This window comes from Dermochelys coriacea, chromosome 2 (genome assembly GCF_009764565.3).
Source record: "Dermochelys coriacea isolate rDerCor1 chromosome 2, rDerCor1.pri.v4, whole genome shotgun sequence".
NCBI classification, from domain to species: domain Eukaryota; kingdom Metazoa; phylum Chordata; order Testudines; family Dermochelyidae; genus Dermochelys; species Dermochelys coriacea.
In genome coordinates this window covers 153,962,736-153,990,476 of record NC_050069.1, presented here as the reverse complement: position 1 = coordinate 153,990,476, position 27,741 = coordinate 153,962,736, and the positions used below count along the sequence as shown (strand labels likewise).

Sequence of the window (27,741 nt, the reverse complement as noted above, 5' to 3'; positions counted from 1 at the left end):
TAAATTTGTTAGTCTCTAAGGTGCCACAAGTACTCCTTTTTCTTTTTGTGGATGCAGACTAACTCAGCTGCTACTGTGAAACCTAAGATACTTTATGCACTCATATAAACTCATAAGGGATTCTTTGTTTGTGAAGGGGTATATGTAAAATAGTTCACTGAATCAAATCTCCTGCAGCACCTCAGTAAGTCACATCAGACAGAGAGGCGCTACAGTGACTAGGCATTGGGATGCCTAGTGCCTTCTAAGAACCCCGCGGGAAAGCCTATGCTGAGATCTACTGTCCTGGGAGAGGGAAATGAAAAAAGCCCCTCTGACCAAATGAAAAAGGCCCTTTGCCCCCGCATCCTATTTTTGCAAACACTGGTGTCTCAGTCCACTGAGGTAACTGTTACCCTCTCTGCCCCTGCCTGTGCTAGGGTTTTGCCCCCTGCTACCCTCTGGCAGCGCTTCACCCCTGGGCTTAACCGCAGCTCTATATCCCCCATCCTGTTTTGTCCTTCAGCCCATATCCTAACCCTGCTCTATCTGCTTGAACCCTCTGGCCACATCAATTTCTGTCTCCTCTCACCCCCCTCCTTAGTTTGCCCCCTTGCCTCTTTTTATCCCTGTAAAAAGCAGTCCCCAGAATCCTGATGCCAAGTAAAGGGCAGGGGAAGGGCTGTGGCTTCAGCAGATGTTATTGAGTATAGCCTATGTTTGTGTAGTACACCATACGCAGCAAATTGACAAGGAGCAGTTTTTCCTTGCTCAGCCTCCTTCGGTCTGGGCGTCTTTGGTCATCTCTCCCTCCGCTTCCTGTTTCTCCTTGCTTTTGCTTCTGGTACCCAGGACTGCCAGCCGCATGGCTGCCCCGATTGGTTGAAGGACCCGCCTGCCATTAAAATGGTAACATCAAGAAGGTGTTTGATCTTTTTTCTATAACTTTTTCTTCTTGAGCAACCTCTCCAGAACATCAGGAAATTGTTAGATAAGACCCTTCTTAAAGCTTTGGCAGTATGGCTCACCTGCCCTCATTTTTATAAAACATAAATTTCCTCAAAAACAGTTGGGCAACTAAACGTTTTCTTTCTTTTCTCAGAAAAGAAGAGTAGTTGCTACACTGAATGGTCACGCTGGTAGAGTTAATTGTGTGCAGTGGATTCACACCAAGATGGCTGTAGTCGGGGTGGGCAAACTTTTGGCCTTAGGGCCACATCGGGTTTCCGAAATTGTATGGAGGGCCGGTTAGGGGAGGCTGTGCCTCCCCAAACAGCCAGGCATGGCCTGGCCCCCGCCCCCATCCGACCTCTCCTGCTTCGCACCCCCTGACGGCCCCATCCATCCCTCCCTGTCCCCTGCCCCCCGCCATCCCATCCAACCCCCCCCCTCATTCCCAACTGCCCCCCTGGAGCAACTGCCCCATTCAACCCCCCCCTGCTCTCTGACCACCCCGACCCCTGTCCCACCCCTGCCCTTGACCAATCCCGAACTCCCCTGCCCCTATCCAAGTCCCCCCCCCGCTCCCTGCCCTCTTACGTGCTTCCAGGAGCACTGGTGGCTGGCGGTACTACAGCTGCGCCGCCAGAGCACCAGGACAGGCAGCCGTGCTGCCCAGCTGAGCCGCCATGCCACCACGTAGCACAGAGCACTGGGTCAGGCTGCAGCTCTGCGCTGTGCTGCCTGGCAAGAGCTCATCGCCCAGAGCGTTGCGCCGGTGGCGCAGTGATCTGAGGCTGCAGGGAGGGAGAACAGCAGGGAGGGCTAGGGGCTAGCCTCCTGGGCCAGGAGGTCAGGAGCTGGCAGGACGGTCCCGCGGGCCGTAGTTGCTCTCCCTCGTACTGTAAGAACTAAGCAAGCTAGGTTTACAAATCCCACTTTTGTTCTATGCTAGAACAGAATTCTTATTTTTCATGTGCTCATCTGAGAATTGTGAATCCTGGATGCTATCACTTGCAATCTCGTCAGTTTAAAAATTTGAATTAATAGTTGGTTGGGTGCTTGGGTGGTAGGCGAGCGGTGGCGCGTGGCCTGGGATCCTGCTGGTGCTGGGGGAGGGGGTGTTCTCTGGAAGTGGCAACATCCGTCAGCTCCTAGGTAGAGGTGGAGGCGTGGCCACGCAGCTCTATGTGCTGCCTCCCACCCTGAGCACTGGCTTCACACCTCCCATTGGCTGGGAACTGCAGCCAATGGGAGCTATGGGGGCTGTGCCTGAAGGTGAAGGCAATGCGCAGAGACCCCTGGCTGCATCTCCCCCTACGAGTTGAAGGATGTCATGGTTTTCGGGGAGCTCCCACCGAGGTAAGCGCTACCCAGAGCCCTCACCCCCTGCCATGCTCCAACCCCTGAGCTCCTGACCCAAATGTCTGCTACTAGGGGAAGTGGGGGTGGGTGGTGGCCCGAGACTGCCCTATCAGTGGTCGCTCTGGCTGGCCCAAGGGCTGCCTGAACTGCTCAGGTGGCCTGAGGGCCAGCTGCACCAACTGCTGCAGAAGTCACGGAGGTCACAGAAAGTTATGGAATCTGTTACTTCTGTAACCTCCATGACAAACTCGCAGCCGTAGTCATTAGAGGTGGTTTTGGAACAAATTGATAAATTAAACAGGAGTAAGTTACCAAACCAGAGGATATTCACCTAAGAGATCTGAGGGAACTCAAATATGAAATTGTAGAGCTGCTAACTGTGTTATGTAACCTATCATTTAAATCGGCTTCTATACTAGCTGACTGGAGGATACCTAATGTGACACCAATTTTTAAAAAAAGCTCTGGAGGCGATCCTAGTAATTACAGGCTAGTAAGCCTAACTTTGGTACCAGGCAAATGGGTTGAAACTGTAATAAAGAAAAGAATTATCAGACACATAGATGAAGATTTTTGGGGAAGAGTCAACATGCCTTTTTATAGGGAAATCATGCCTCTTCAATCTATTAGAATTCTTTTGAGGGAGAACAAATGTGGACAAGAGTGATCCAGGGGATATAACACAGTGGAGACCAAACTTTTCCTGTAATGCCCCCCCTTACCAGTAATGGAATTTGTCTGTGTCCCCCCTCCATTGCTGTATAGTTGGCTCCGTAGAGGATCTTAGGTTGAAGGTAGAACTGGGGATGGGTGAGGGACTGGTGCTAGAGGGTGGAGAGGGAATGAGGGCAAAGTGGAGCGGGGTTTGGTGGTGCTCCTTCCCCACCTCCCATCTGGACTGTGCTGTGCGCTCCCCTGAACGTTCCTCTGCGCCTCCCTTGGAGGGGGCGTGCTGTTCAGTTTGGAGGCCACTGATAAATCATACTTGGATTTTTAGAAAGCATTTGACAGGCTTTTAAACAAAGTATGCAATCCTGGAATAAGAGGGACCGTCCTCTCATGCATCAGTAACTGGTTAAAAGTCCGGAAACAAAGGCTAGGAATAAATGGTCAGTTTTCTGAATGGAGACAGGTAAATCGTGGTATTCTCCAAGGATCTGTAGTGAGAGCAGTGCCATTCAATGTACTCATGAATGATCTGGAAAAAGGTTTAAATAGCAAGGTGGCAAAGTTTGCAGACAATACAAAATTATTCAGATAAAGTCCAAAGCAGACTGCAAGAGTCATGAAAGGGATCTCACAAAACTGGATGACTGGGCAACAAAATGGCAGATGAAATTCAGTATTGATGCAACATAATGCACAATGGAAAATATAATCCTAACTGCATACAAAATAATGGTGTGTAAATTAGCTGTTACTACTCAAGAAAGAATCTTGGACTCAAGAATAACTCTATGAAAATATCTGCTCAATGTGCAGCAACCGTCAAAAAACCTAACAATGTTAGGAATCGTTAGGAAAGGGAAAGATAATATTATAGAAAATATAATGCTACTCTATAAATCCTTGGTACTTCCACATCTTAAACACTGAATACAGTTCTGCTCACCCCATCGCAAAACAAATAGAATTAGAAAAGGTACAGAGAAAGACAACAAAAATGACTAGGGATATGGAACAGCTTCTGTATGAGGAGAGATTAAAAAGAATGTGGCTTTTCAGCTTGGAAAAGAGAAAACTAAGGGGTGTGTGTGTCTGATACAGGTCTATAAAATTGTGAATGTTGTGGAGAAAGTGAATATAGAAGTGTTGTTTACTATTTCACATAACACAAAAACCAGGGGTCACCCAATGAAATTAATAGGCAGCAGTTTAAAACAAACAAAAGGAAGTACTTCACACAGTTCACAGTTAATCTGTGGAACTCATTGCCAGGGGATGTTGTGAAGGCTAAACTATAATGATTTTTTTAAAAGGATAAGATAAGTTCATGGAGGATAGGTACATCAATGGCTATTAGCCAACATAGTTGAGGATGCAACCCCATGCTCAGGGTGTCCTTAGCCTCTGATTACCAGAAGCTGGGAGTGGATGACAGGATGGATCACTCAATGATTGCCTGTCTTTTTTCATTCCATCTGAAGTACCTGGCATTGGCCACTGTTGGAGGACAGGATGCCGAACTAGTTGGACCGTTGTTCTGACCCAATATGGCCGTTCTTGATACATCCTAGGGTACTTAAGGAACTTACTTAAGGAACTAGCTGAAGCAATCCTCAGAGCCATTAACAGTTATCTTTGAAAACTCCTGAGGATTGGAGAGGTCCTGGAAGACTGGTGAAGGGCAAACATGGTATCTTTATTTGAAAAGGGTAACAAGACTGACCCAGGGAATTATGATCTGTTAGTCTGACTTCAATACCTGGAATAATACTGGAGCAAATTATTTATCGATTTGTAAGCTCCTGGAGGATAATTAGGTTATAAGAAATAGCATGGTTTTGTGAGAAACAAATCATGCCAAACCAACTTAATTTCTTTCTTTGATAGGATTACCGAATAAGTGGATAGGCGGGATCAGTACACATGATATAACTTGATTTTCAGTTCTGTTTTTGACACAGTTCCTTGTGACATTCTCATAAGCAAACTGGGAAAATGTGGTCTAGGTGAATTTACTATAAGGTGGGTGCACAGCTGGTTGAAAGACCGTACTCAAAGAGTAGTTATTAATGGTTTGCTGTAAAATTGGGAGAGCGTAACTAGTGGGGTTGCACAGAGTCAGTCCTTGGTTCAATGCTAGTCAATATTTTCATTAATGACTTGGATAATGGAGTGGAGAGTATGCTTATAAAATTTGCAGATGACACCAAGCTGGCCAGGTTGCAAACATTTTGGAAGATAGGTTTAAAATTCAAAATGACCTTGACTAATTGGAGAATTGGTCTGAATTCAACAAGACTGAAATTCAATAAATACAAGAGCAAAGTATTTCACTTATGCAGGAAAAATCAAATGCACAATTACAAAATGGGGAATAGCTTTGTAGGTAGTACTGCTGAAAAGGACCGGGGGAAATAGTGGACCACAAACTGAATATGAGTCATCCGTGTGATGCAGCTGCAAAACAGGGTAATATGATTCTGGATGAATATGATTGAATGTGATTAACAGGAGTGTTGCAGGTAAGACACAGGAGGTAATTGTCCTGCTCTACTTGGCACTGGTGGGGTCCCATCTTGAGTACTGTGTCCAGTTCTGGGCACCACAATTTAGGAACAATGTGGTGAAATTGGGAAGAGTCCAGAGTAAGGCAACAAAAAACCTGACCAATTGTCACCGAATTATCTACAAAAAATAATTGCTTTCAGAAATAAAACAATGTAAAACTTTTGAGCCTAAAAGCTCACTCAGTTAGTCACTCAACAAGTGTTGTTTACATTTTCAGGAGATAATGCTGCCCACTTCTCACTTTCAGGTGACACTGTAAACAAGAACAGGTGTTCACGTGGCACTGTTGTAGCCAGCTTTGCAAGATATTTACATGCTAGATGTGTTACAGATTCATATGTCCGTTCATGCTTCAGCCAGCATTTCAAAAGGACATGTGTCCATGCTGATGATGGGTTCTGCCCAATAACAATCCAAAGCAGTGCAAACTGACTCATGTTCATTTTCATTATCTGAGTCAGATGCCACCAGGAGAAGATTGATTTTCTTTTTTGGTGATTCGGATTCTTGTAGTTTCCACATTGGAGTGTTGTTCTTTTAAGATGTCTGAAAGCATGCTTCACACCTCATCCCTCTCAGATTTTGGAAGGCACTTCAGATTCTTAAACTTTGGGTAGAGTGCTGTAGCCATCTTTAGAAATCTCACATTGGTACCTTCTTTGCATTTTGTCAAATCTGCAGTGAAAGTGTTCTTAAAACGAACTGTGCTGGGTCATCATTGGAGACAGCTATAACATGAAATATATGGCAGAATGTGGGTAAAACAGAGCAGGAGACATACTGTTCTCCTCCAAGAAGTTCAGTCACAAATTTAATTAGAGCATTATTTTTTTAACGAGCGCCATTAGCATAGAAGCATGTCCTCTGGAATGGTTGCCGAAGCATGAAGGGGCATACGAATGTTTAGCATATCTAGCATGTAAATACCTTACAATGCTGGCTACAAAAGTGCCATGCGAACGCCTGTTCTCACTTTCAGATGACATTGTACGGGAAATAAGAAGCCGGCCGCATTATCTTCGTAAATGAAAACAAACTTGTTTGTCTTAGCGATTGGCTGAACAAGAAGTAGGACTGAGTGGACTTATAGGCTCTAAAGTTTTACATTGTTTAGTTTTTGAGTGGTGTTATGTCACAAAAAAAAAACCTATTTTGTAAGTTTTACTTTCACGATAAAGAGATTGCCTTACGGTATTGGATGAGCTGAACTCAAAAATACTATTTCCTTTTATCATTTTTACAGTGCAAATGTTTGTAATAAATAATAAAAAAAGAGCACTGTACACTTTGTATTTTGTGTTGTAATTAAAATCTATTTGAAAATGTAAAAACATCCAAAATTATTTAATAAATTTCAGATGGTATTCTGTTAACAGTGTGATTAACACTGTGATCAATCACTATTAATTTCTTTGAGTTAATCGCGTGAGTTTACTGTGATTAATAGACAGCTCTATTCCAAAGCAAAAAAAATTAAGACATACTTAAGTTACTTGAGTGAATTTTAAAATTGGCATGCCCTTGACCATATTCATATAAAACTTTATAAGCATTAAGGTTTGTGGGATTTTTTTTTTAAACAAATATGTTCAGTGGTCTGCCTAGTCTTGAACAGCACTTAGCATTCATAGCTATCACAACTCTTAAGTTGTTAGAGAAATTTTATTTTCTTTAATACACATCGAGTGGCTTTGTTTGTTCCGTGACTGAAATAATTCTTTCTTTATAGTAGCGATTAAAAGTAGGTGTTCACATAATTAAAACAATTTTTTTTTAGCTGCTGAGACGGAATTAATTTCTGGAGGATCTGATAAACAGCTCATTGTATGGGAAACACAGAATAAGCAGGTAAGCAGAAATATTCGTATTGTCTTTTTGAACTATCACTTCATCAATTTTTATTTTCAAGCACAGTACCCATGAAATATTTAGTAAATTAAATTAGTTCTGTCTGTATTTCTGAACTCTTTAGGTGACATAAAAAGGCATTATAGATTATTGAAACTCTTATATGCCTCTTCCAAGTCTCTCTCTGAACTTTCGCATCAGCATAATGTTGCTATCCTCTGTCACATGATTACATTTAACCCCATTCCTAAATATCTCTGCTGCAATTCTTTTAGTGATTCATTAAAAAAAAAAATCCATAGACTTATCTAGATTGTTTCAAAGACTTTTATCTCTTCCTGCTTCACTCTCTAACATCATGTAGTATACTTCTTTCCCATAATCTCATCACTCTGTGTGAGACCCATTTTTCTATACACCTCTACCCCGATATAACATGATCTGATATAACACGAATTTGGATATAACACGGTAAAGCATTTCCCCTCCTTTCCCCCCCACCCGGCTTGTGCAAGCATGGTGGGGGGGGGGGGAGAAGCGGAGCGGCGGCGTGCTCAGGGGAGGAGGTGGCGCGGAGGGAGTGGGGTGGGGGTGCACAGCAAGTAACCAGGGGCGGGGGGGGGGAAGGACGTAGAGGAACCACTCCCCACCCCAGCTTATCTCCGCTCCGCCGCCTCCTCCCAGTGCGCCGCCACTCCGCTGATTTGCGGCAAGCCTGGGAGGGAGGGGGGAGAAGCGGAGTTGTGGCGTGCTCAGGGGAGGAGGTGGAGTGGAGCTGAGCTGGGGCAGGGGCGCGGGGCAGGAGATGTCGGTTGGTGCTCTGCACTCACCAATTTTTCTCCGTAGGTGCTCCAGCCCTGGAGTCAGTGCCTATGGCGGCAACATGGCTAGCTCTGACATGCTGCTCTGAGCGGCGTGTTAAGGGGGCGGGGCTGGGGGGTTGAATAAGGGGCAGAGGATCTCGGGGGACAGGGAGCGGGGGGGGTTGGATGGGTCGGGGGTTCTGAGGGGTCAGTCAGGGGGTGGGAAGTAGGTGGGGGTCAGATAGGGGGCAGGGCCAGGCTGTTTGGGGAGGCACAGCCTTCCCTACCCGGCCCTCCATAGCAAGTTCGATATAACGCAATTTCACCTATAATGTGGTAAGATTTTTTTTTTGGCTCCCGAGGACCGCATTGTATCGGGGTAGAGGTGTAGTTCTATTTGTCTGGCACAGCATTCCTGTATCTCTCTTCACTCTTCTCTAGTTGGATCTAGTGAATCCACAACTGGAATACAGCATTTATTTATTGGGACTTTTATTACCAGAGGAATAGACAAATTGTGAGTAGTGTGGAAAAGATGGTTTGAAGACTGCAAGGGTTTAAACCTTGTTGAATATGAAGTTATATCTAACACAGTCCTGAAGTGCATTATGGAAATTCAAAAATTCGATTTTAGTCAGAATCAGTCTCCCCTTGGTTGAAAAAAGAGGATTTGAAAAAAGAAATTTGCACCCAGTATGAGGAGGGCTATGATCAAAATGTAGCATATATTTTGCACAAGAGAGTATAAAGAGGCACTAAATTTACAGAAGCAATTGAAGGACGATTTTGAAAGATTATGACAGATTGCAGATTTTTCCATTCTCGGTGGAAGTCTCAATTTAGCTAATTAACCAAAACCTGAAACGAGAACCATAGAAGGATGAAGTAATAATAATAATCCAGAAAGACAGAGACGCTATAGAACCTTTTTCTTATTTAAATAACGTGACTGATCACAAATACAAATGTAAATGGTTGAGCTCCGTACATGAAGAAGAGGCTGAAATGTGACTGATGGACCTTAAGCCAGAGTGTGTTCCTGATCTTCTAGCATTTAGAGATTTCTATCCCAAAGCACATGTGTCAAGGAGGTTGTCGGAGTTGTTTGCATCACAGTGGTGGAAAACAGTGGGACTAAGTTATAGAAGGTGTAATAATTGAATTCAGAACTTAGTCAATTTTCAAAAGACCTACACTATGTTTAGCCAGACCACTGTCAATCAATCATTTTTAATATGTTTGAATTGGTTTTCATGAAACTGTGTAATAGGCTAGATTAAGATAAGGTGCCAGGTGTTTCTGTGGGTGGATAACAAATGCTAGGCCTAACTAGTAACAGGATTGCAAGCTTTTTTTTTCAGTCCGTGGGTATCATGTGATTATGAAATGTATCAGTCACGGTATGTTTGTGTTTAATTTCATAAATTCTTTATGGCTTTTAAATTTTTTTGGGGGAGAAATATTTTGAGTTGCAGAAAATTGCAGCAAGCTTGTATTAAGAAGTCGTTGGACACTAAATACGCACTCAGGGCAAGTCTGCACTGCAGTGCTACATCAATGCAGCTGCACTGATGCTGTGCATCTGGTGAAGATGAACTATGCCTACGGGAGAGCGCTCTCCAGTCGGCATAATTACTCCACCTCAGCGAGAAGCGGAAGCTATGTTGGTGGGAGAGTGTCTTCCCGCCAACATAGCGCCAGCGTGGACCGTGCGAAACTTGCAGTTTCACCTATAATGTGGTAAGATTTTTTTGGCTCCCGCTTGGGGGGTATGCGTGTGGGAGCTTTTTCAGAACCCTTGAGTGTCGTAAGTTAGATTGACTTAAGCGGTAGTGTAGATATGCCCTCAGCTATACTCATTGTTCCAAGTCTTCTTCAGTGTTGTACTCCACATTCTTATAATTCTTTTGGAAAAGAAACATCTTGATAAGTTCTGCAGTTATCATTAAATAGCTTTTTCTAATGATCTCATTATGAACAGGGCTCCGTATCTGTCACAGAAGTTGCGGAAGTCACAGATTCCGTGACTTTCAGGGACCACACTGTGACTTCTCAGGAGCCAGTGTAGGTGACACCCCCCCGATTTAGTCACAGGTATTTTTAGAATAAGTCACGGACAGGTCATGGGCCATGAATTTTTGTTTGTTGCCTGTGACCTGTCCATGGCTTTTACTAAAAATACCCGTGACTAAATTATTGCCTTAATTATGACATCTGTAAAATTTCCTTTTAAGAAATACATGAACATATACTATAATCAAGTTACCTCTGTCATTTTTTTCAAGGCTGAATGTACTTACCTCCGCAAGCTAGCCCACATAAGTTGTTAGTTTTCATATTTAACCGTTACGGTGCTCTTCTAAACATTTCCAAGAATTTAAATGTCTACATGCCTGAAAGTTTCATGTTTTCTGTTAAGTGTTTTATCTTTATTCTTTGTTTAATCTTATGTAACTTTGTGTCATGTTCAGCTTGTGAAATGCATTCATCTTGAAGGCCATACAGAAGCTGTTTGTGCTGTGGATGCTGTCTACCAGACAGATGAGTCCAAAAGAGAATTAAATCTACTAATAGCTTCTGCTGCTTCTGACTCTACTGTCAGAATCTGGTCCAAACGAGGTTCAGAAGGTAACTTTCCTTACTGTTAATACTGTAGACAAAACAGGATGGCTTAAAGACCAACTCTAAAAATGGATGAATGTATACGTGTTCAAGTGCCTCTATTACACTAAAGTCTCCGAAGAATCTCTGCTAAAGATGGGGTGTGAGCTGGATTCTGTTTCTTCAGAACAGTCATTCAGTCAGACCTCTACAAATTCATTGAAAGCCAGGAGATTGTACCGTTGTAACTGAAGATCTTATTTGCTCTGCAGAACTATTGGCATTGATGTAAAATAGAACCCACCCTGGGTCTAGGCTGAATTTGCAAGGATAGCAGTTAGAAAAAACACCTTTCTCATACCCTGCAGTGTGAAGTGTTTGGCATCCCCTTTTCCTTGGAGTATGAAGGCGCACTAATAATTTTGGCAGCATGCAGGGGCTAGGACTGCACCTTTTTGGGGGTTCTCCAGTGTTTTTTGCCTTTGAGCCCATGCAGGGGGCAGACCAAGGATCTCTGCTTATGGCAGAGCTTTGGGGATTCTTTTCAAGACTCAAAAGAAAAATGAGGTAAAAGCAAATTTCCTGACTTGAAATGAAACAAAACAAGCAACCCCCCCATCCCCCTCAAACAAACAAACAGAGATTCCTGGGCTCCTTTTAACCAGGGATTCTAGGAGTCATCTCTTCATGAACTACTTCTTCCCAACGAGGGATATCTTGCACCTAGGCAATACTTGAGGAGAGCAAGAAGCACCTTTCTGCTTCTCCATACTGCATCTGGGGCCACATGGACCAGAAGGTCTCAGGTGCAGGATCTCCTTGGACACAGCAGAGAATGACCAGGAGGCACAGGGAAAGCTAGGTGTTTGTTCTGTCCTCCCAAGCCTTCAGAAGGAGGAAGGTAGCATTCTGGGCCAGCTCAAAGACAGGGTCTGCATTGGGCTGCTTGATTGGTTGGCTGTCCTCTCCTCTGCATTGGGAATGATGGGTTGCTTACCTTAGAACGAGTAGCCTGATATTACAGACAGCGTAGCAGACTAGTGTAGCTAAATGTCTGAGATTTTGGTTTTCCATATTAAGAGATCTGTCTTCTATTCCTAGCTTTCAGTGACACCTTGCTTAATAATAATGATTGTGAAGGGTACAGAATTGCTAGCAGCAATTGTTTCAAGAGTGAGTCTAGAACTTGTAATTTCCTGATTCCCAGTTGTGGGGTTTTGTAATGTAGAGCCTAGAGGTCCAATCGGAGATCAGGACCCCATTGTAATAAGCACTGTGTGCACACAGAACAAAAAGTCAATCTCTGCCCTAAGAACTTAGTGTTAATAGGCAAGCTAATCAAATAATAGATAACACACAAGCAAAATGTTGCGGTACAAAACTTAATGGTTATTTGGTGGTAGTTTCTAGTTTTCTCAAACTAGTCACCTCCTCCATGCCCCGTGTACATCCGCCCCAGGCAACCTGCACCACTATTTCTCATCCAAAGAGATCTCCCTTTAACCTGACCACCTCAGAGAAATAACTTCTTCCCTAGACTAAATGAGCAGGGAACTGCCTAAGCAGAACTCCCCACCCCAGAAAACAACCCCCTCATCTTCCTGTGCAAACGTTCTAAATTCTCTACATGTCTCTTTCCCCGCATTGCCACGCTCTAGCAGCAGCAGGGCTGAGCATCTGTTCCTAATCCTGCCCCTGATACATGGGGGAGCTCTTCCCTTAGGTGTTGCCTTTAGTTTAGGGTGCTGGGCCACTGCTGGGTCTGTAGGGTGGTTGCGGGGAACTGCGGCTCATCTCTCTCTCCTCCTCCTGCCGCTGCAGCTGCTCTGGTAGAAGACAGGCTAAGTTTCTGCCCCAGTGCAGTGAATGCATGCTGCAGTGATGGGGCCCATCCAGAGAGGGATTTAGAACATGCATTGCTATTGTCGTACTGCTAAAATTAAACTGTACAATATAAGGTGCTGTGGGAAATAACTTTTAATAGCTTATAATTCAGATCTCAATAGATTTTACTGGGGCCAGCAAAAGGCACCTCCCTGATTCCACGGAGGTCCCTTGCCAAAGATCAGATGTTTTCTGCAACCAACGGAGGTAACAACTTCAAAGTGGGGTGCATGATTTTTTTTGTAATGGAAAGTGTTAAGCAACCAAAACATAAATGTGCTGTCCTCTCCCCCACAGCATTAATTTGGTAGAGTGAGTTCAGCATTCTTTACTCTCAATTTTCAGGTAACTGCCTTCAGATCCTGGAATTTGGAAATGGATTTGTTATGGATGTCAGCTTATCCTTCTTACCTGGCAGTGATGGTAAGTACAGCCACATATCCTGAATGCTTAGTCCTGGAGAAATGACACATTTTTTTAAAACAGCGGTTGATGTGCCTTGAAAAACAGTGTTTTCATTTAGCTAATTTCGGATACACATAGTATATGAATAATCATATCTAAATTAACAAGAAACCACCCTGAGCTTCATGTCTGAATAGAATTAATTTGGACGTTAGTAGTAAGAACAAAGTTGCTTAGTTGTAGTGCTTCCAAAACAGTCTTGATAGAGCATGTATTATATGTCAATTTAGTTGCGTTGTGAGGCAGAAGTCAGTTATAGATTCATAAAGTTAGGTCAAGATATAAGCACCCCAGCAATGGTAGGATGGAGTTAAGCTCCTTTGGAAGGGAGGAACAGTACCTGCAGTACCCTGAAGCAATTGTATAAATTTCATAACATTTTTTTTTTAAAAGACCAAAATGTCCATTTAAATCATTTAACCTCCTGCCTAACACAGGCCATAGAACTTGACCCAATACTTTGTGTCATGTTCTATTATTGTTGTTAACTGTTATCTGATATTTGTGTTATAGTAGCTTCTAGGAGTCCCATTGTGCTAGGCACTGTATACAGTGTCTGAGACAATCTTGGCCTCAAAGTTTACAATCTAAGTAGACAAGACAGAAAAAGATCGTGTGGCAGAGATATAACACAAACAGTGAACAGTGTGATTGTCTGCAGATATCATGTGAGTTCATGATTTTTTTGGGGGGTGGGTTTTGTTGGGATTAGATTAGCTAAACAGACATAGGAAGGGATAAGGGATGTTGCAGGGAGTGGGGTAAGGCAATCAGAAAGGAAGATGAGGAGGGCAAGGGGATAGCCTAAGGGAGAAGTGGGACAAGAGCAGGGCTATATGAGTGTGGGGTGTAGTGGGATGAAGAGGGAATTGAATTAAACTGCAAATTAATGCAAAAGAGAGAGTGTCCAGAGTAAAAATTGTGGGAAGCAGGTGTAGGAAGTAGCTCTGACAACATCATCAGTGTCTGATGGTCCCTGCTGCAGCTGCTTGGCTCTGCCTCTGCTGGCTGAGTCTCTTGGTGGGTCCTTTCATGAGTTTGTCTATCCCAAGATCATGTGAATCAGGTGAGGGAAGAGGCTGAATGGAGCCTAGTGTTTATGGAGTAGGTTTTTCCTGCATAATTGTATGCCCAGTGATATTGGGGGCAGAATATGTTATGAGCAGGACATGGGTGGTCTGGCCTAGCAAGTAGAACCAGGAATCAGGCTTAATGGTTGGAGACAGGAGTCAAGGCAAGGGTCAGAACTGAAATCAGGAGACAAGACAGAGTCATACAAGCCAGGGATCAGAACCAGAGTTGGGAGTCAGGAGTTGGAGCAAGCTGAGATGCAGGTCTATTGCTATGTCTGGCAGGGATCAGTTTTGTTGCACAGACGCTTCCTGGAACTCCTCCTGGGCTGAAATACAGCGCATGGTCTAGCCATGAGGAAAACTGTCAGCCTGGCCTTCCGAGGTGGTACTTCCTGTGGTATTTATCTCCACAGGATTTGTGTGGTAATGCATGGCACCCTACTATAGCTGCCAGGTAACAGCGTGGAGGCATTGGCCATCCCGCAGACCTGGGTTCCAGTCCTATCCCTGCACAACCTCACATCGCACCCCCTTCTGGGGTGCACATATGGCATTGCTGGATCCCAGGGTATTTTTATGAAAGGTCAGGTGCATGGAGGTCAGGTGGTTCCCAGGACCATTTTTGAGGGTCATAGTCTTTCCAGTCAATGAGATACCATAGTTTGCTCCAATTTGTCTTGGAGTCAAGCACTTCATGGACTACATACTCTTTGTAGTCTGGGACATGTAACGGTGAGGGAGGAGGTTGGGGTTAGTGGGAGAATGGATCTCCATGTAGGGTTTCAGGAGCGACACGTGGAAGACAGGGTGTAACTCGGGGGATCTAGACAGGCAGAGTTTGAAGGTAACTGTGTTGATTTGTTAACTGATTTGGTATGGCCTGAGGAACTGGTGGTCTAGTTTGTAGGATGGCCTGTCTGTGCAAAGTTGTTCTGTGGAAAGCTGCACCTCTTGGAATACTGAAAAAGTTGGCCATTGACAGTCTGATATCACTGTGGGATTTCTTTGCTTCCTCAAGGTAGCGTCTTACCACTTCTTGGACCTGGTGAATCTGGTGAACAGTCAGTGACTGTTGGGTTTGGGGAAGCTGTAGGTAATGCTGGGTGGATCTGAGGTGAAAATATGTTGTTTATCCAAATTCCGCATAGGACAGGAGTGTGGACCTGTAGCTCTGGTGATAATTGACAAAGCATTATGGGTAGTGTACTAATATTTGGTTTACCCTCTCTGATTGGCTATCTGTCTGTGGGTGGTACACTAAAGAGATGTAAGTGTGGGCTCCAAGTAGCTGGAGGGCCTTGCGCTGGGAGTGTGATATGAACTGTGGGACTCAGTCTGAAATAACCTGGTCCAAGAGCCCCTGGAGGCAGATGATATATTTCTCTAGGAGCTGAGCTGTTTCTTTGGAGAAAGGTAGGTGAATGCAGAGGATGAAATGTGCCATCTTGGTAAATTGGTCCACAACAGTTGTGATTACCGTGTGGCCACTGGACTCAGGGAGTTGGACAGTAAAATCCAGGGTGATGACTACCCAGGGCCTGGGCAGGAGAATGCTCAAGAGTTTGTACCATGGTACATTGATACTTGCATACAAGTCACAGGAGTTGACTTAAGCTTGTATCACAGCTTGCGTTCGGCATTACCAGAAGAAACAGGAGGGTTAGTGATACGTTATAAGGTGACTGAAATACCCTGCTAGGGGAGTGCCAGTGTCCCAAATGTATCATCTCTGTTGTGGGAAGCTTTAGAGGGACGTGTGTCCAGACACATATATTATCTCACCCCACATGTCATGATGTCCCTTGTCCTTAGCTCTTTGGGAAAGATCACTTTCCTTGAAGCCGAATGGATTAGTCTTAGATCTTGGTGAATGGTAGCGTTCAGTAAATTATGAGGCTTGAGAATGGAAGGCAGCTTCTGGCTAGGCATTTCTGGGGCTACATAATAATTCCTCCTTTTGGAATAGTTCATTGTCCTTACCATTTTTGGCCCCTGGGCAGTAGGTGATGGTGGAGTTGAAGTGGGAGAAGAATACAAGTCATCTGAGTTGTCTCTGGTTCAGTGCTCTGGCTTTGTGTAGATATTCAAGGTTTATGTGGTCCGTATAGACCTGTACTAGATGTTTCATTCCTTGGAGGTAGAGATGCCACTCCTCAAAAGTGGCTTAGATTGCCAGGAGTTCCTTGTCCAAGATCTCATAATTTTGCTCATTGGTGGTGAGTTTCCAGGACAAGTAGGTGTACAGATGTAATGACTCTTTGAGATGATATGTGTGACAGAGCACTGCCCTGATTGTCATGTTGGATGCATCAGCTTCCATGATAAAGGCTTGTGTGGGGTCTGGGTGTACCAGGACAAATGCAGTGGTGAAGATGAGTTTGTCATTTGAATGCTTGCTGGGGTTTTGGGGGACCAAATAAATCTGGTATTTTTATAAATGAGGGTGGTCACAGGTGCTAATTGCCACTGAAAAGTCTGTGGATGAAGCACCAATAGGAATCCTAAGAAGCAGGTTTACTGAGGCCTTGGCCAATGCAAATGGTCTCCACCACTTTTTTTTTTTGATCCTTCCTGATATCTTCTGGGGATAGAAGAAACCCTAGGAGGCTTGATCAAAACACATTTTTTCCAATTTTGCATAAGACTGTGTTGACTTTTCTTTTAGGTCGGCTCTAATGTGGTGAGTGTGCTTCTTGGGATTTTCTGAGGAGATGAGTATCTCATTGAGATAGATATTTCTGGGACATCTTGGACCAATATGTTGTCTTTTTAACTAAATACTGGGAGGTTGCAGGGCATTCTTCAGTTCAAACGGCATCACTAAATGCTCAAAGTCGCTGTAGTGGGTACGGAATGCAGTTTTCCATTCATCCCCTGCCCAGATACATACTAGTTTAGTAAATAGCTAAGCAGATCTAATGCAGTCTAACTGTTCAAGTATTAAAGGTAAGGAATATTTGTTCCTGATCGTCACTTGGTTCAAGGACCAATAGTCCACGGTATCAGAGCCCCAGTAGGAGATCGGCGCATAAGTCCTTGACCAGGTTCCGTTGGAGGTATGTGCACAGGATAGCCAATTCAGGCTTCAATATTGCATGGATTTGACTATATGGAGCCTTCACCCCAGGCTGCAGATTTGTGGGGCAGTTATAGTTCCGGCGTGGAGGCAGGGTGTCCATGTTCTTCTCAAACGTCCATGGTATGTTGGTCTGCCCAGGTCTGAAGACTTGTTGCTAGCCATGTGCAGGCAGACCCATTGGCAGAATTCAGAGAGGAAGCTGATTTTTTTTTTTTTTTTTATTGTTGTTCCTACGATAGGTTGTGAGGGTTGTGGAGAGCCAACAACATTATATCAAGAACCAGTGGGGAAGTGATCTTGCCAAATGCAGCATCTCTCTGTGTCCTTCGATGATGGCTTCCAAAGATGTGGTCTCTTTCACCACTGTGCCTGAGGACAGGAGGAACACTTCTATTGTATTAATGAGGTGTAGGGTGCAGTTTGCCTGTATCAGTGTTCGTAGGGCTCGAGCTATAGTGTCATCTTTAAAGTAATTGGCAGCACCTGAATTATAAGGGCCCACTGTGGGGATATCTGTCAGATCTTGCCCAGAATGCATAGTTGTAATCATACCTTGAAGGTGTGGCAAGGACCTGTGTGGCTGAGGGCATATCTCAGTCAGGACTTGGGGAGTTGTCCTGGCGTATAACGCCTTGGTCATGCGTAGGCTGGCCCCTGACTGCCTCAGTTGCTTTCAACTGAAATAGCAGATAGACCAGGAAGCTCACTGGGTCCTCTAACCTGGATTTGTCAGCACATTGCATTCCCAAAGGTGATGCTGCCTTAGTTTTGATAGATTTCAATTAGTTCTTTTAATTAATGTTCTTGATTCAGTTCCTTTCTTCTTATATGTTAGAATCAAAGGTAAAGAAACTGCTGTTAAAGAGTTGTGCCTCTTACCCTGCTAATTTTCTTGCTTCTATTGGAGATCTGTTTTGTTTTGGTTTGTTTGAGGAAGGTCATTCACCTTGTTGCTTTATGTATAGCCCTGTTACTCTGAGGGCCAGAAAGGAGCATCCGAATCTACAAATGCAGAGAGACTGGCCTTAGTTCCAACTCCTAAGGAGACTAAAAAGGCTAGCCAACTTCCAGCTCACTCAGCCCCTTCCTTAATTAGAACCAAACTGAAGGTGCTGTTCACTATGAATCCTCAAATATTGGATCTGACCAAGCATAAACTTTTGGCCTCACAAGCATATGCCTCTACTGAAAGAGCAAATTTCAGGGATCCAGTACTTCAGATTTTGCACACTCAAGTGGAAAAGCATCCCTATTAAGAGTCTGTGCTCAAAAGTCAGAGCAACAGCAGAGGGGGTATTAAGGGCCAGTGTCATCCTTCCCTGAATTAGTTCCAGGCTTGAGAACTCATCAGAAGCCTGATAAGACACCTGATGCTTTCTTAGAGCCATTGGTTCCTATTGGATCCATGATTACAGTGGTGGCTTAGGTTCCTGGTGAACAGTTGGAGCACTGTCATTTCGTTACCCTCATGCAACACCAGATAACTTATCTTTGGTGATTTAGGGTAAAGGAAAGAAGTATAATGTGGTGGGTCTGGTTCCTCTTCCTTCTTCCCCTCCTCCAGAAGAGAAAAAGAAAAATGTAAGTGTAAACCATTTTCTTACCTACACAGTCCTCTCTGGAGATATGAGAACCTCCCCATAGGACCCGCTACTCGTTCGCTTTGGAAATGTCACACAGTTTTGAGCTTTTTGCTTAACCAGGTGGTTCTTGTTGTCTTGGAAACTGCCTTAGATTGACACTGATCTGGAATCAGACTACTACTGGCCTGATACTTTTCCTTGTCATTGCCCTCCCAGAAAATGGACCAGGGAACCTCTCCCTGTCCATTCTCTTAGTTTTTCACAAAGAAAGTGATCCTTCATATACTCCCAAATTTTCTCCCCAAAATGATAATGGAATTCCATCTTAACCAGTCCATAAACTTGCCATTATTTTTTCCAAGGCCACACTGTCACTCAGGTGAAGTGAACTACACACATTGGACGCTAAGAGAGCATTAGCCTTTTGTTTGAATAGGACTAAGTAACACAGGAAATCATCTGGAGTGCTTGTCCCTTATGGGGAAAAGAGGAAAGGGTAAGTACTCACATTCCCACACCTAAGTGGTTTAGACTGTGTATTGAAAAGTTTTATAACACATACCTCTGTTCCTCTTCCAGAAGGGCTTACTTGACTAGGGCCAAAGTTGCTTCTTTGGTTTATCTTTGATGTAATCCAATATTAGAAATCTGCAGAGTTGCTACTTGGAGCTCAACTCATACTTTCACAAAACATTATTCCTTAGATCTGTCATTTAGATTGGTATACACAATTTGGTAATCTGTATTGCAATCAATTTACCTGCATCTCCTCATCCCACCTTCCAAAAAGAAAAGTGCTTCCTCAGTGTTCACAGCTTTAGCTGGAATTTCTGTTAAAAAAGTTTGATATTAATAGTTTTCAGTTTAGATAGTATAGTTCTAGTAGTACAGGGGCCTGGAGAAAAACCTGACCTACCCCAGCATACCCTATACAGGGTTGCCTAGCATAATCAAGACCTCAAACTTCAAGATCTGCATGGCCTGCCTTCCTGGTCATCGACTTCCACAACACATCTCTATCTGCCTTCTAAGTATAATATCTGATGGTTCTTTCCTTGGCAAACTTGTCAAGCCTGTGACTTCAGACTTAGAAGATTCCTGATGGACTTCATCTGAGTACAGAAGGAAATAGACCTCTAGGATGGAGGCTGGCACAACTGATTAAGAGAGCTTTAAACTAGGAATTTGTGGGAGATGGTTGGGAGATGTCCAGGTAATCTCCAAGCTGGATTTTAACATTGAGAGGGAAGAAAACAAAGTAAAAAGGATACAGCCGTGGGTAGAAGAATGGACATAAGGAGGAAGGGCAGTGTGGATACCAGTCTAATGGGTCATACTGGCGGTAGAATGTCCGTGCCTAATAGGGTAAAGAATGTGAGCGAGGCCAAGCAGCAAAAATTAAGATGTTTGTACACCAATGCAAGAAGCCTAGGGAACAAAATGGAGGAACTAAAGCTACTGGTGCAGGAAGTGAAACCAGATGTTATAGGGATAACAGAAACATGGTGGAATAGTAGTCATGACTGGACTACAGGTATTGAGGGGTATGTGCTGTTTAGGAAAGACAGAAATAAAGGTAAAGGTGGTGGAGTAGCATTGTATATCAATGATGAGGTAGAATGTAAAGAAATAGGAAACAATGGAACGGATAAGACCGAGTCCATCTGGGCAAAAAACACATTGAGGAAGAAAACTATAGAGCCTCCCCTGTGATAGTGCTTGGGGTGTGCTATAGACTGCCAGGATCTAATTTGGATATGGATAGAGCCCTCTTTAATGTTTTTAATGAAGTAAATACTAATGGAAACCGCTTGATCGTGGGAGACTTTAACTTCCTAGATATAGACTGGAGGACCAGTGCTAGTAATAATAATAGGGCTCAGATTTTCCTAGATGCGATAGCTGATGGATTCCTTCATCAAGTAGTTGCTGAACCAACAAGAGGGGATGCCATTTTAGATTTGGTTTTGGTGAGTAGCGAGGACCTCGTAGAAGAAATGGTTGTAGGGGACAACCTTGGTTCAGGTGATCATGAGCTAATTCAGTTCAAGATGAATGGAAGGATAAACAAAAATAAATCTGCAACTAGGGTTTTTGATTTCAAAAGGGCTGACTTTCAAAAATTAAGGAAATTAGTTAGGGAAGTGGTTTGGACTGAAGAATTTATGGATCTAAAAGCAGAGGAGGCCTGGGATTTCAAAAGTCAAAGCTGCAGAAGCTATCAGAAGCCTGCATTCCAGGAAAAGGGAAAAAATTCATAGGCAGGAGTTGTAGACCAAGCTGGATGAGCAAGCATCTCAGAGAGGTGATTAAGAAGAAGCAGAAAGCATACAGGGAGTGGAAGTTGGGAGGGATCAGCAAGGAAAGCTACCTTCTTGAGGTCAGAACATGTAGGGATAAAGTGAGAAAGGCTGAAAGTCAAGTAGATTTGGACCTTGCAAAGGGAATTAAAACTAATAGTAAAAGGTTCTATAGCCATATAAATAAAAAGAAAACAAAGAAAGAAGAAGTGGGACCGCTAAACACTGAGGATGGAGTGGAGGTTATGGATAATCTAGGCATGGCCCAATATCTAAACAAATACTTTGCCTCAGTCTTTAATGAGGATCTTGGGGATAATGGTAGCATGACAAATGGGAATGAGGATATGGAGGTAGAAATTACCAGTTCCAAGGTAGAAGCGAAACTTGAACAGCTTAATGGGACTGAATCAGGGGCCCCAGATAATCTTCATCCAAGAATATTAAAGGAATTGGCATCTGAAATTGCAAGCCCATTAGCAAGAATTTTTAATGAATCTGTAAACTCAGGAGTAGTACCGAATGATTGGAGAATTGCTAACATAGTTCCTATTTTTAAGAAAGGGAAAAGAAGTGATCCGGGTAACTACAGGCCTGTTAGTTTGACATCTGTAGTATGCAAGGTCTTGGAAAAAATTTTGAAGGAGAAAATAGTTAAGGACATTGAAGTCAATGGTAAATGGGACAAAATACAACATGGTTTTACAAAAGGTAGAGTGTGCCAAACCAACCTGACCTCCTTCTTTGAGAAGGTAACAGATTTTTTAGACAAAGGAAATGCAGTGGATCTAATTTACCTAGATTTCAGTAAGGCATTTGATACGGTGCCACATGGGGAATTTATTAGTTAAATTGGACAAGATGGGGATCAATATGAAAATTGAAAGGAGGATAAGGAATTGGTTAAAGGGGAGACTACAGTGGGTCATACTGAAAGGTGAACTGTCTGGCTGGAGGGAGGTTACCAGTGGAGTTCCTCAGGGATCGGTTTTGAGACCAATTTTATTTAATCTTTTTATTAGTGACCTTGGCACAAAAAGTGGGAGTGTGCTAATAAAGTTTGCGGATGACATGAAGCTTGGAGGTATTGCCAATTCAGAGAAGGACTGGGATATCATACAGGAAGATCTGGATGACCTTGTAAACTGGAGTAATAGTAATAGGATGAAATTTAATAGTGAGAATGGTAAGGTCATGCATTTAGGGATTAATAACAAGAATTTTAGTTATCAGCTGGGGACGCATCAATTGGAAGTAACGGAGGAGGAGAAGGACCTTGGAGTACTGGTTGGCCACAGGATGACTATGAGCCACCAATGTGATATTGCTGTGAAAAAAGCTAATGCAGTTTTGGGATGCATTAGGCGAGGTATTTCCAGTAGAGAAAAGGAGGTGTTAGTACCGTTATACAAGGCACTGGTGAGACCTCATCTGGAATACTGTGTGGAGTCCTGGGTGTCTGGTGGGTGAATCTTGCCCACATGCTCAGGGTTCAGCTGATTGCCATATTTGGGATCGGGAAGGAATTTTCCTCCAGGGCAGATTGGAAGAGGCCTGGGGGTTTTTCACCTTCCTCTGTAGCATGGGGCACGGGTCACTTGTTGGAGGATTCTCTGCACCTTGAAGTCTTTAAACCATGATTTGAGGACTTCAATAGCTCAGACATAGGTGAAAGGTTTATCGCAGGAGTGGGTGGGTGAGATTCTGTGGCCAGCATTGTGCAGATGATCATAATGGTCCCTTCTGACCTTAATGTCTGAGTCTATGAGACTGCAGTCCAATCCTCACCCATCAGACCTCCCTGTGCATTGCACAGATGCACCCAGTCTCAGGCTCAGGGACTGCTCAGCAGACTCTTCCAAACACAGCAGACATTAGGCGACAGGAGCAAACATTCACAAAAAATGTGAAAAATCTCTCTCCAAGTCTTCAAGTACAGGACTTCCTCTTTGACACCCTCATAGTTGGCTGAGACTCCACTCCCTGGTCCACATGGGTCAGGAGCTCACAAAAGGCTTGGTTCTGGTTTCTTGACACTGGGAACCACAAACGTCACAAAGCCATCCACTGCTAAATGGACGGCACCATTCTTGATACTGGTGAGGGAAAGAAGACAGTGGACATTTTCTACACTGGCTGTATCTATGCTCAAAGAAAAGCAATGATCAGTACCAAAAACAGCTAATCTGTGCAGGCCCAGAATCAGTAATACTGTCAGATCTGGTCTAACCAAGGATGTCCCTGCAACTTTGGTTAGCCACTGTCTGGTACCATTGACGAGCCAAGGAATAATGAGACCACTGATGCCAACAGGACTGTCCACTGGCAGAAGCCTCATTCTCCTTCAGTGAGTCCAGAATCAAGGAGAGGGCTTCACCTGCCTTATCAAGGTGGAAGATCAGCCCTAATAGCATCTCCAAGATCTCATGGGCAACTTCCCACTCTCCCAGGTAGGACTACTTGACTTGGGACTAATGGTATCCTCCTCCAGGGGGATCACCCATGAGCCCTTGCACTGGCCTTATTTGGGTCCCTGGGATCTGTGTGAGACATCCCAAATATGTGAGGTCTCAGTGAGAGTCAGGACAGGCTTCTTTACCCGGGGAAGAACCTTAATCTGCCCAGGAACACGCTGAGGAAGAGGAGCAATCCAAACAGCCAGAACCACCCACTTCTGTAGGATTATCATTGTTCTCACCAGATGAGGTAGTCTCTCCTGCCTTGCCATTACCACATGATGACTTTATGACCTCTTGAGAATCGCATGCACTCTCTAGTTTCAGAGTAGCAGCCGTGTTAGTCTGTATTCGCAAAAAGAAAAGGAGTACTTGTGGCACCTTAGAGACTAACAAATTTATTAGAGCATAAGCTTTCGTGAGCTACAGCTCACTTCATCGGATGCATTTGGTGGAAAAAAATGCACTCTCTAGATTCCCCTGGAGGAAATACAGGGCACCCTTATAAGCTGCTTGATATCCTCCAGAGTGCTGCTTCCAGTAATGTGGCACAGCCTATTAATGAGGCCACTTTAGAACTGGCTGAGACAGTCTAGCACAGTGGTTCTCAAAGGTGGTCCGCCGCTTGTGCAGGGAAAGCCCCTGGCGCACCGGACTGGTTTGTTTACCTGCTGCGTCTGCAGGTTCAGCCGATCGCGGCTTCCACGGGCTGCGGTTCGCCGCTCCAGGCCAATGGGGGCTGCGGGAAGGGCGGCCAGCATGTCTGGTCCGGTGCGCCAGGGGCTTTTCCTGAACAAGTGGCAGACCGGCTTTGAGAACCACTGGTCTAATGTACTCCAGCCACTTGCACCCCCACTCTGAAAAGAACAGAGAATAAATATTCTGTACCATGGAAAGGGACAGAATACTTATTTTCATACCTTGCTCCATTCTCTTTTTTAGTGGTGCAGGCTGTCATTGAAAGGAACAAGCAACTACCAACCCAGACCTAAACCCACAGACAAGGCTAAATGTCTCCACCTTTTTGGGAGTAAGAACTTCACTTTGGCAAGTTTAACAGTTCCGGATAGTGAAGTACCAACCTTTAATATCAAATTATGAGTTTATTAATTACAGTAAGTTCTCTGAATTCACTAAGAAACTGATTTGTGGATAAACTACAGCTCCAAGCAATTGCTGATAAAGATAAATCTGCCTGGCAGATTTGCCCTTCAGGCTTTGTGGGTGCAGCAGATACAGCCTCCTGCTCGAGGCAATATCCATAGTTATGAAATGAGTTTCATGGCTCTAATCCTCTAGATTCTCAAAGAAGTCCAATTCACTGTGAGAATCTGCCTTTTGAGGGCAATGATCTATTTAGCGAGAGAACGAATGAATCGTTAAATACGCATCAGATTCCAAGGCCATCTAGTCTGACCTCTTATATCACACAGGTCTTGCCCATAACAGAACTTCCTCAAAATAATTTCTAGAGTGTATCTTTTAGAAGACCATCCAATCTTGATTTAAAAATGGTCAGTGATGGAGAATTCACCTTGGTAAATTCTTCCAAAATGGTTAATTACTCTCTCCATTAAAAATGTGTACCTTATTTCTGGTCTGAACTTGTCTAGCTTCAGCTTCCAGCTATTGGATTGTGGTATGCCTTTCTCTGCTAGATTGAAGAGCCCATTATTGAATGTTTGTTCCCCATGTAGGTACTTACAGACTATAATGAAGTCACCCCTTAACCTTTTCTTTGTTAAGCTAAATAGGTTGAGCTACTTGAGTTTATAAGGCATGTTTTCTAATCCTTTGGTTATTCTTGTGGCTCCTCTTTGAACTCTCTCCAATTTTTCAATATTCTTTTTGAATTGTGGACATCAGAACTGGACACACTGTTCCATTGGTGATAGCACTAGTGCCAAATGCAGAGAGAAATAACTTCTCTACTCCTACCCTAGATTCCCTTGTTTATGCATTCCAGGATTGCATTGGTTCTTTTAGCCAAGTGTCACACTGGTGTATCATGTTCAGCTGATTATCCACAATGATCTCCAAATCTTCGAGAGTCGCTGCTTCCCAGTATAGAGTCCCCCAACCTATAAGTATGACCCTGCCTTCTTTGTTACTAAATGTATACATTTACCTTTAGCCATAGTAAAATGCATATTATTTGCTTGTGCCTAGTTTGCCAAATGATCCAGATCTCTCTGTATCAGTGACCTGTCCTCTTCATTATTTATCACTGCCACCACTTTGTCGTCTCATCTGCAAACTTTATCAGTGACCGTTTTATATTTTCATTCAGGACATTGTAAGTGTTAATTAGTGTAAGGCCAAGAACTGATGATCCCTGTTGGTCCATGCTGGAGAAGCACCCATTCAGTGACCATTCCCCATTAATAATTATGTTTTGAGACCTATCAGTTAGACAGTTTTTAATCCATAATTATGTATGTCTGTGCCATGTTAAGTTTATATTCTAATTTAGTCAAGTGGTACCAAGTCAAACACTCTACAGAAATCTGTTACTTCAACACTATTCCCTTCATCAACCAAACTTGTAATCTCAAAAAAAAATATTAAGTTAGTTTGATAGGATCTGTTTTCTGTAAACCCATGTTCATTTGCACTAATTACATTCATTTAATTCTTTATTAATAGAGTCCTGTGTCAGCTGCTCCATTATCTTCCCCTTTTTCAAAACTGGCACAACATTTAGCTTTCAGTGCTCCAGGACTTACTGAAAATATACATTAATGGTCCAGCGAGCTCCTCAGGCAGTTATCTGGACCTGCTGATTTAAAAACGTCTGACTCTGGTAGCTTCTGTTTAACATCCTCTAGAGATACTACTGGAATGAAAAGAGTGTAATCACCATATGATGAGAATATACTGTCTGTTTTCCCCCCCCAATGTTGTTGTTGCTCCTCCACAGAGTTCTGACTTTGCTTACTTTGTGGGAAAACAGGATAACGTGTGTGTGAAGGGTTACGTTTGTCCCGTTCCCACCCACAAAAAGTTTGATTGGCCACCTCCTTACTAAGTTGCGTAGGCTGCCTGGATAAACATGTACTTGAACCTAACAAGAATTCCAGTTGCACATAAATGTCTTGGAACTGTGGGCAGTGCAGAAAGTCTGCAAACAATTCCTACTGTTTATCAGACCCTGGACTTTCAAGTCATGTCAGACAACATGACAGCACTTTATTATATCACTGAATTGGGAGGAGCAAGGTCCACCCTTCTTGGTACAGAAGCTGTTAGTATCTGGAACTGGTGCATCTACCATCAAGTCACCATCTTGGCAGTGCTCTTTCCGAGAGTGGCTGACATCTCGGTAGACATTTCTCCAGAGACCATGAGTGGGAACTACATAACTCAGTGGTACAGAGCATATTCAAACAGTGGGATTCCAATGGTGAGATCTCTTTGCATCCCCCAAAAAACAATAAATGCCTGGTCTACTGCTCCAGAGTGTCTCACAAGTACTCCTTTTCTTTTTGCGAATACAGACTAACACGGCTGCTACTCTGAAGAGTGTCTCTGGGACGCATTTCTTTTATAGTGGTTGAAGCTGTTGATGTACACATTCCTATACCATCCCTCTCTTACCTTAAGTCTTGAGGAAAACAAGATAAAGTCAGTAATCCTACTTGCTCCTCAGTGGCTGAGGCAGTTGTGGTTCACCAGCATTTTCCACAATTGTGGAAATCCCCACTATTCTGGACTGCCTTCTCTCTAAAAAGGTCAGGATTGCCTGTAAGCTCTTTGCAAATGCACGTGGAGGCTATTAATGCCTTTCACCCTCCAGTGGACAGCCATTTGTTCTTTGCACATCCTGCTACAGCATGGTTTCTCAAGGCACTTGTTAGAACCTTTTTTCTGGTACTGAAATCTATCCTGATATGGAATCTCAATCTAGTCCTGTCAGCATTAATGAAAGCTCCATTTGAACCTTTATTCTTATGTTCCTTTGTTCATCTGTCTATGAAGGTTTGCCTTTCTGGTTGCAAGAACCTCAGCCAGAAAGGCAGCTAAGCTGGAGGCCCTTTATGGCACACCTGCCCTACAAGGTTTTTCATAAGGACAGGGTTTCCTTTAGAGGTTACATCCTAAATTAATCTCTCGAATAATGTTGGAATTCCAT

General features: G+C 43.6%; 1 protein-coding gene across 1 annotated transcript in view; it reads left to right on the top strand.

Moving 5' to 3' along the window:
* Positions 1 to 27,741, top strand: part of ELP2 (elongator acetyltransferase complex subunit 2) — a 105,839-nt gene that overhangs the window by 1,450 nt on the left and 76,648 nt on the right. The window contains 5 exon segments of the mRNA XM_038388538.2: positions 1,082 to 1,145; positions 1,148 to 1,159; positions 7,295 to 7,365; positions 10,640 to 10,796; positions 12,999 to 13,076. Coding sequence (XP_038244466.1) covers positions 1,082 to 1,145; positions 1,148 to 1,159; positions 7,295 to 7,365; positions 10,640 to 10,796; positions 12,999 to 13,076 — 382 coding nt within the window.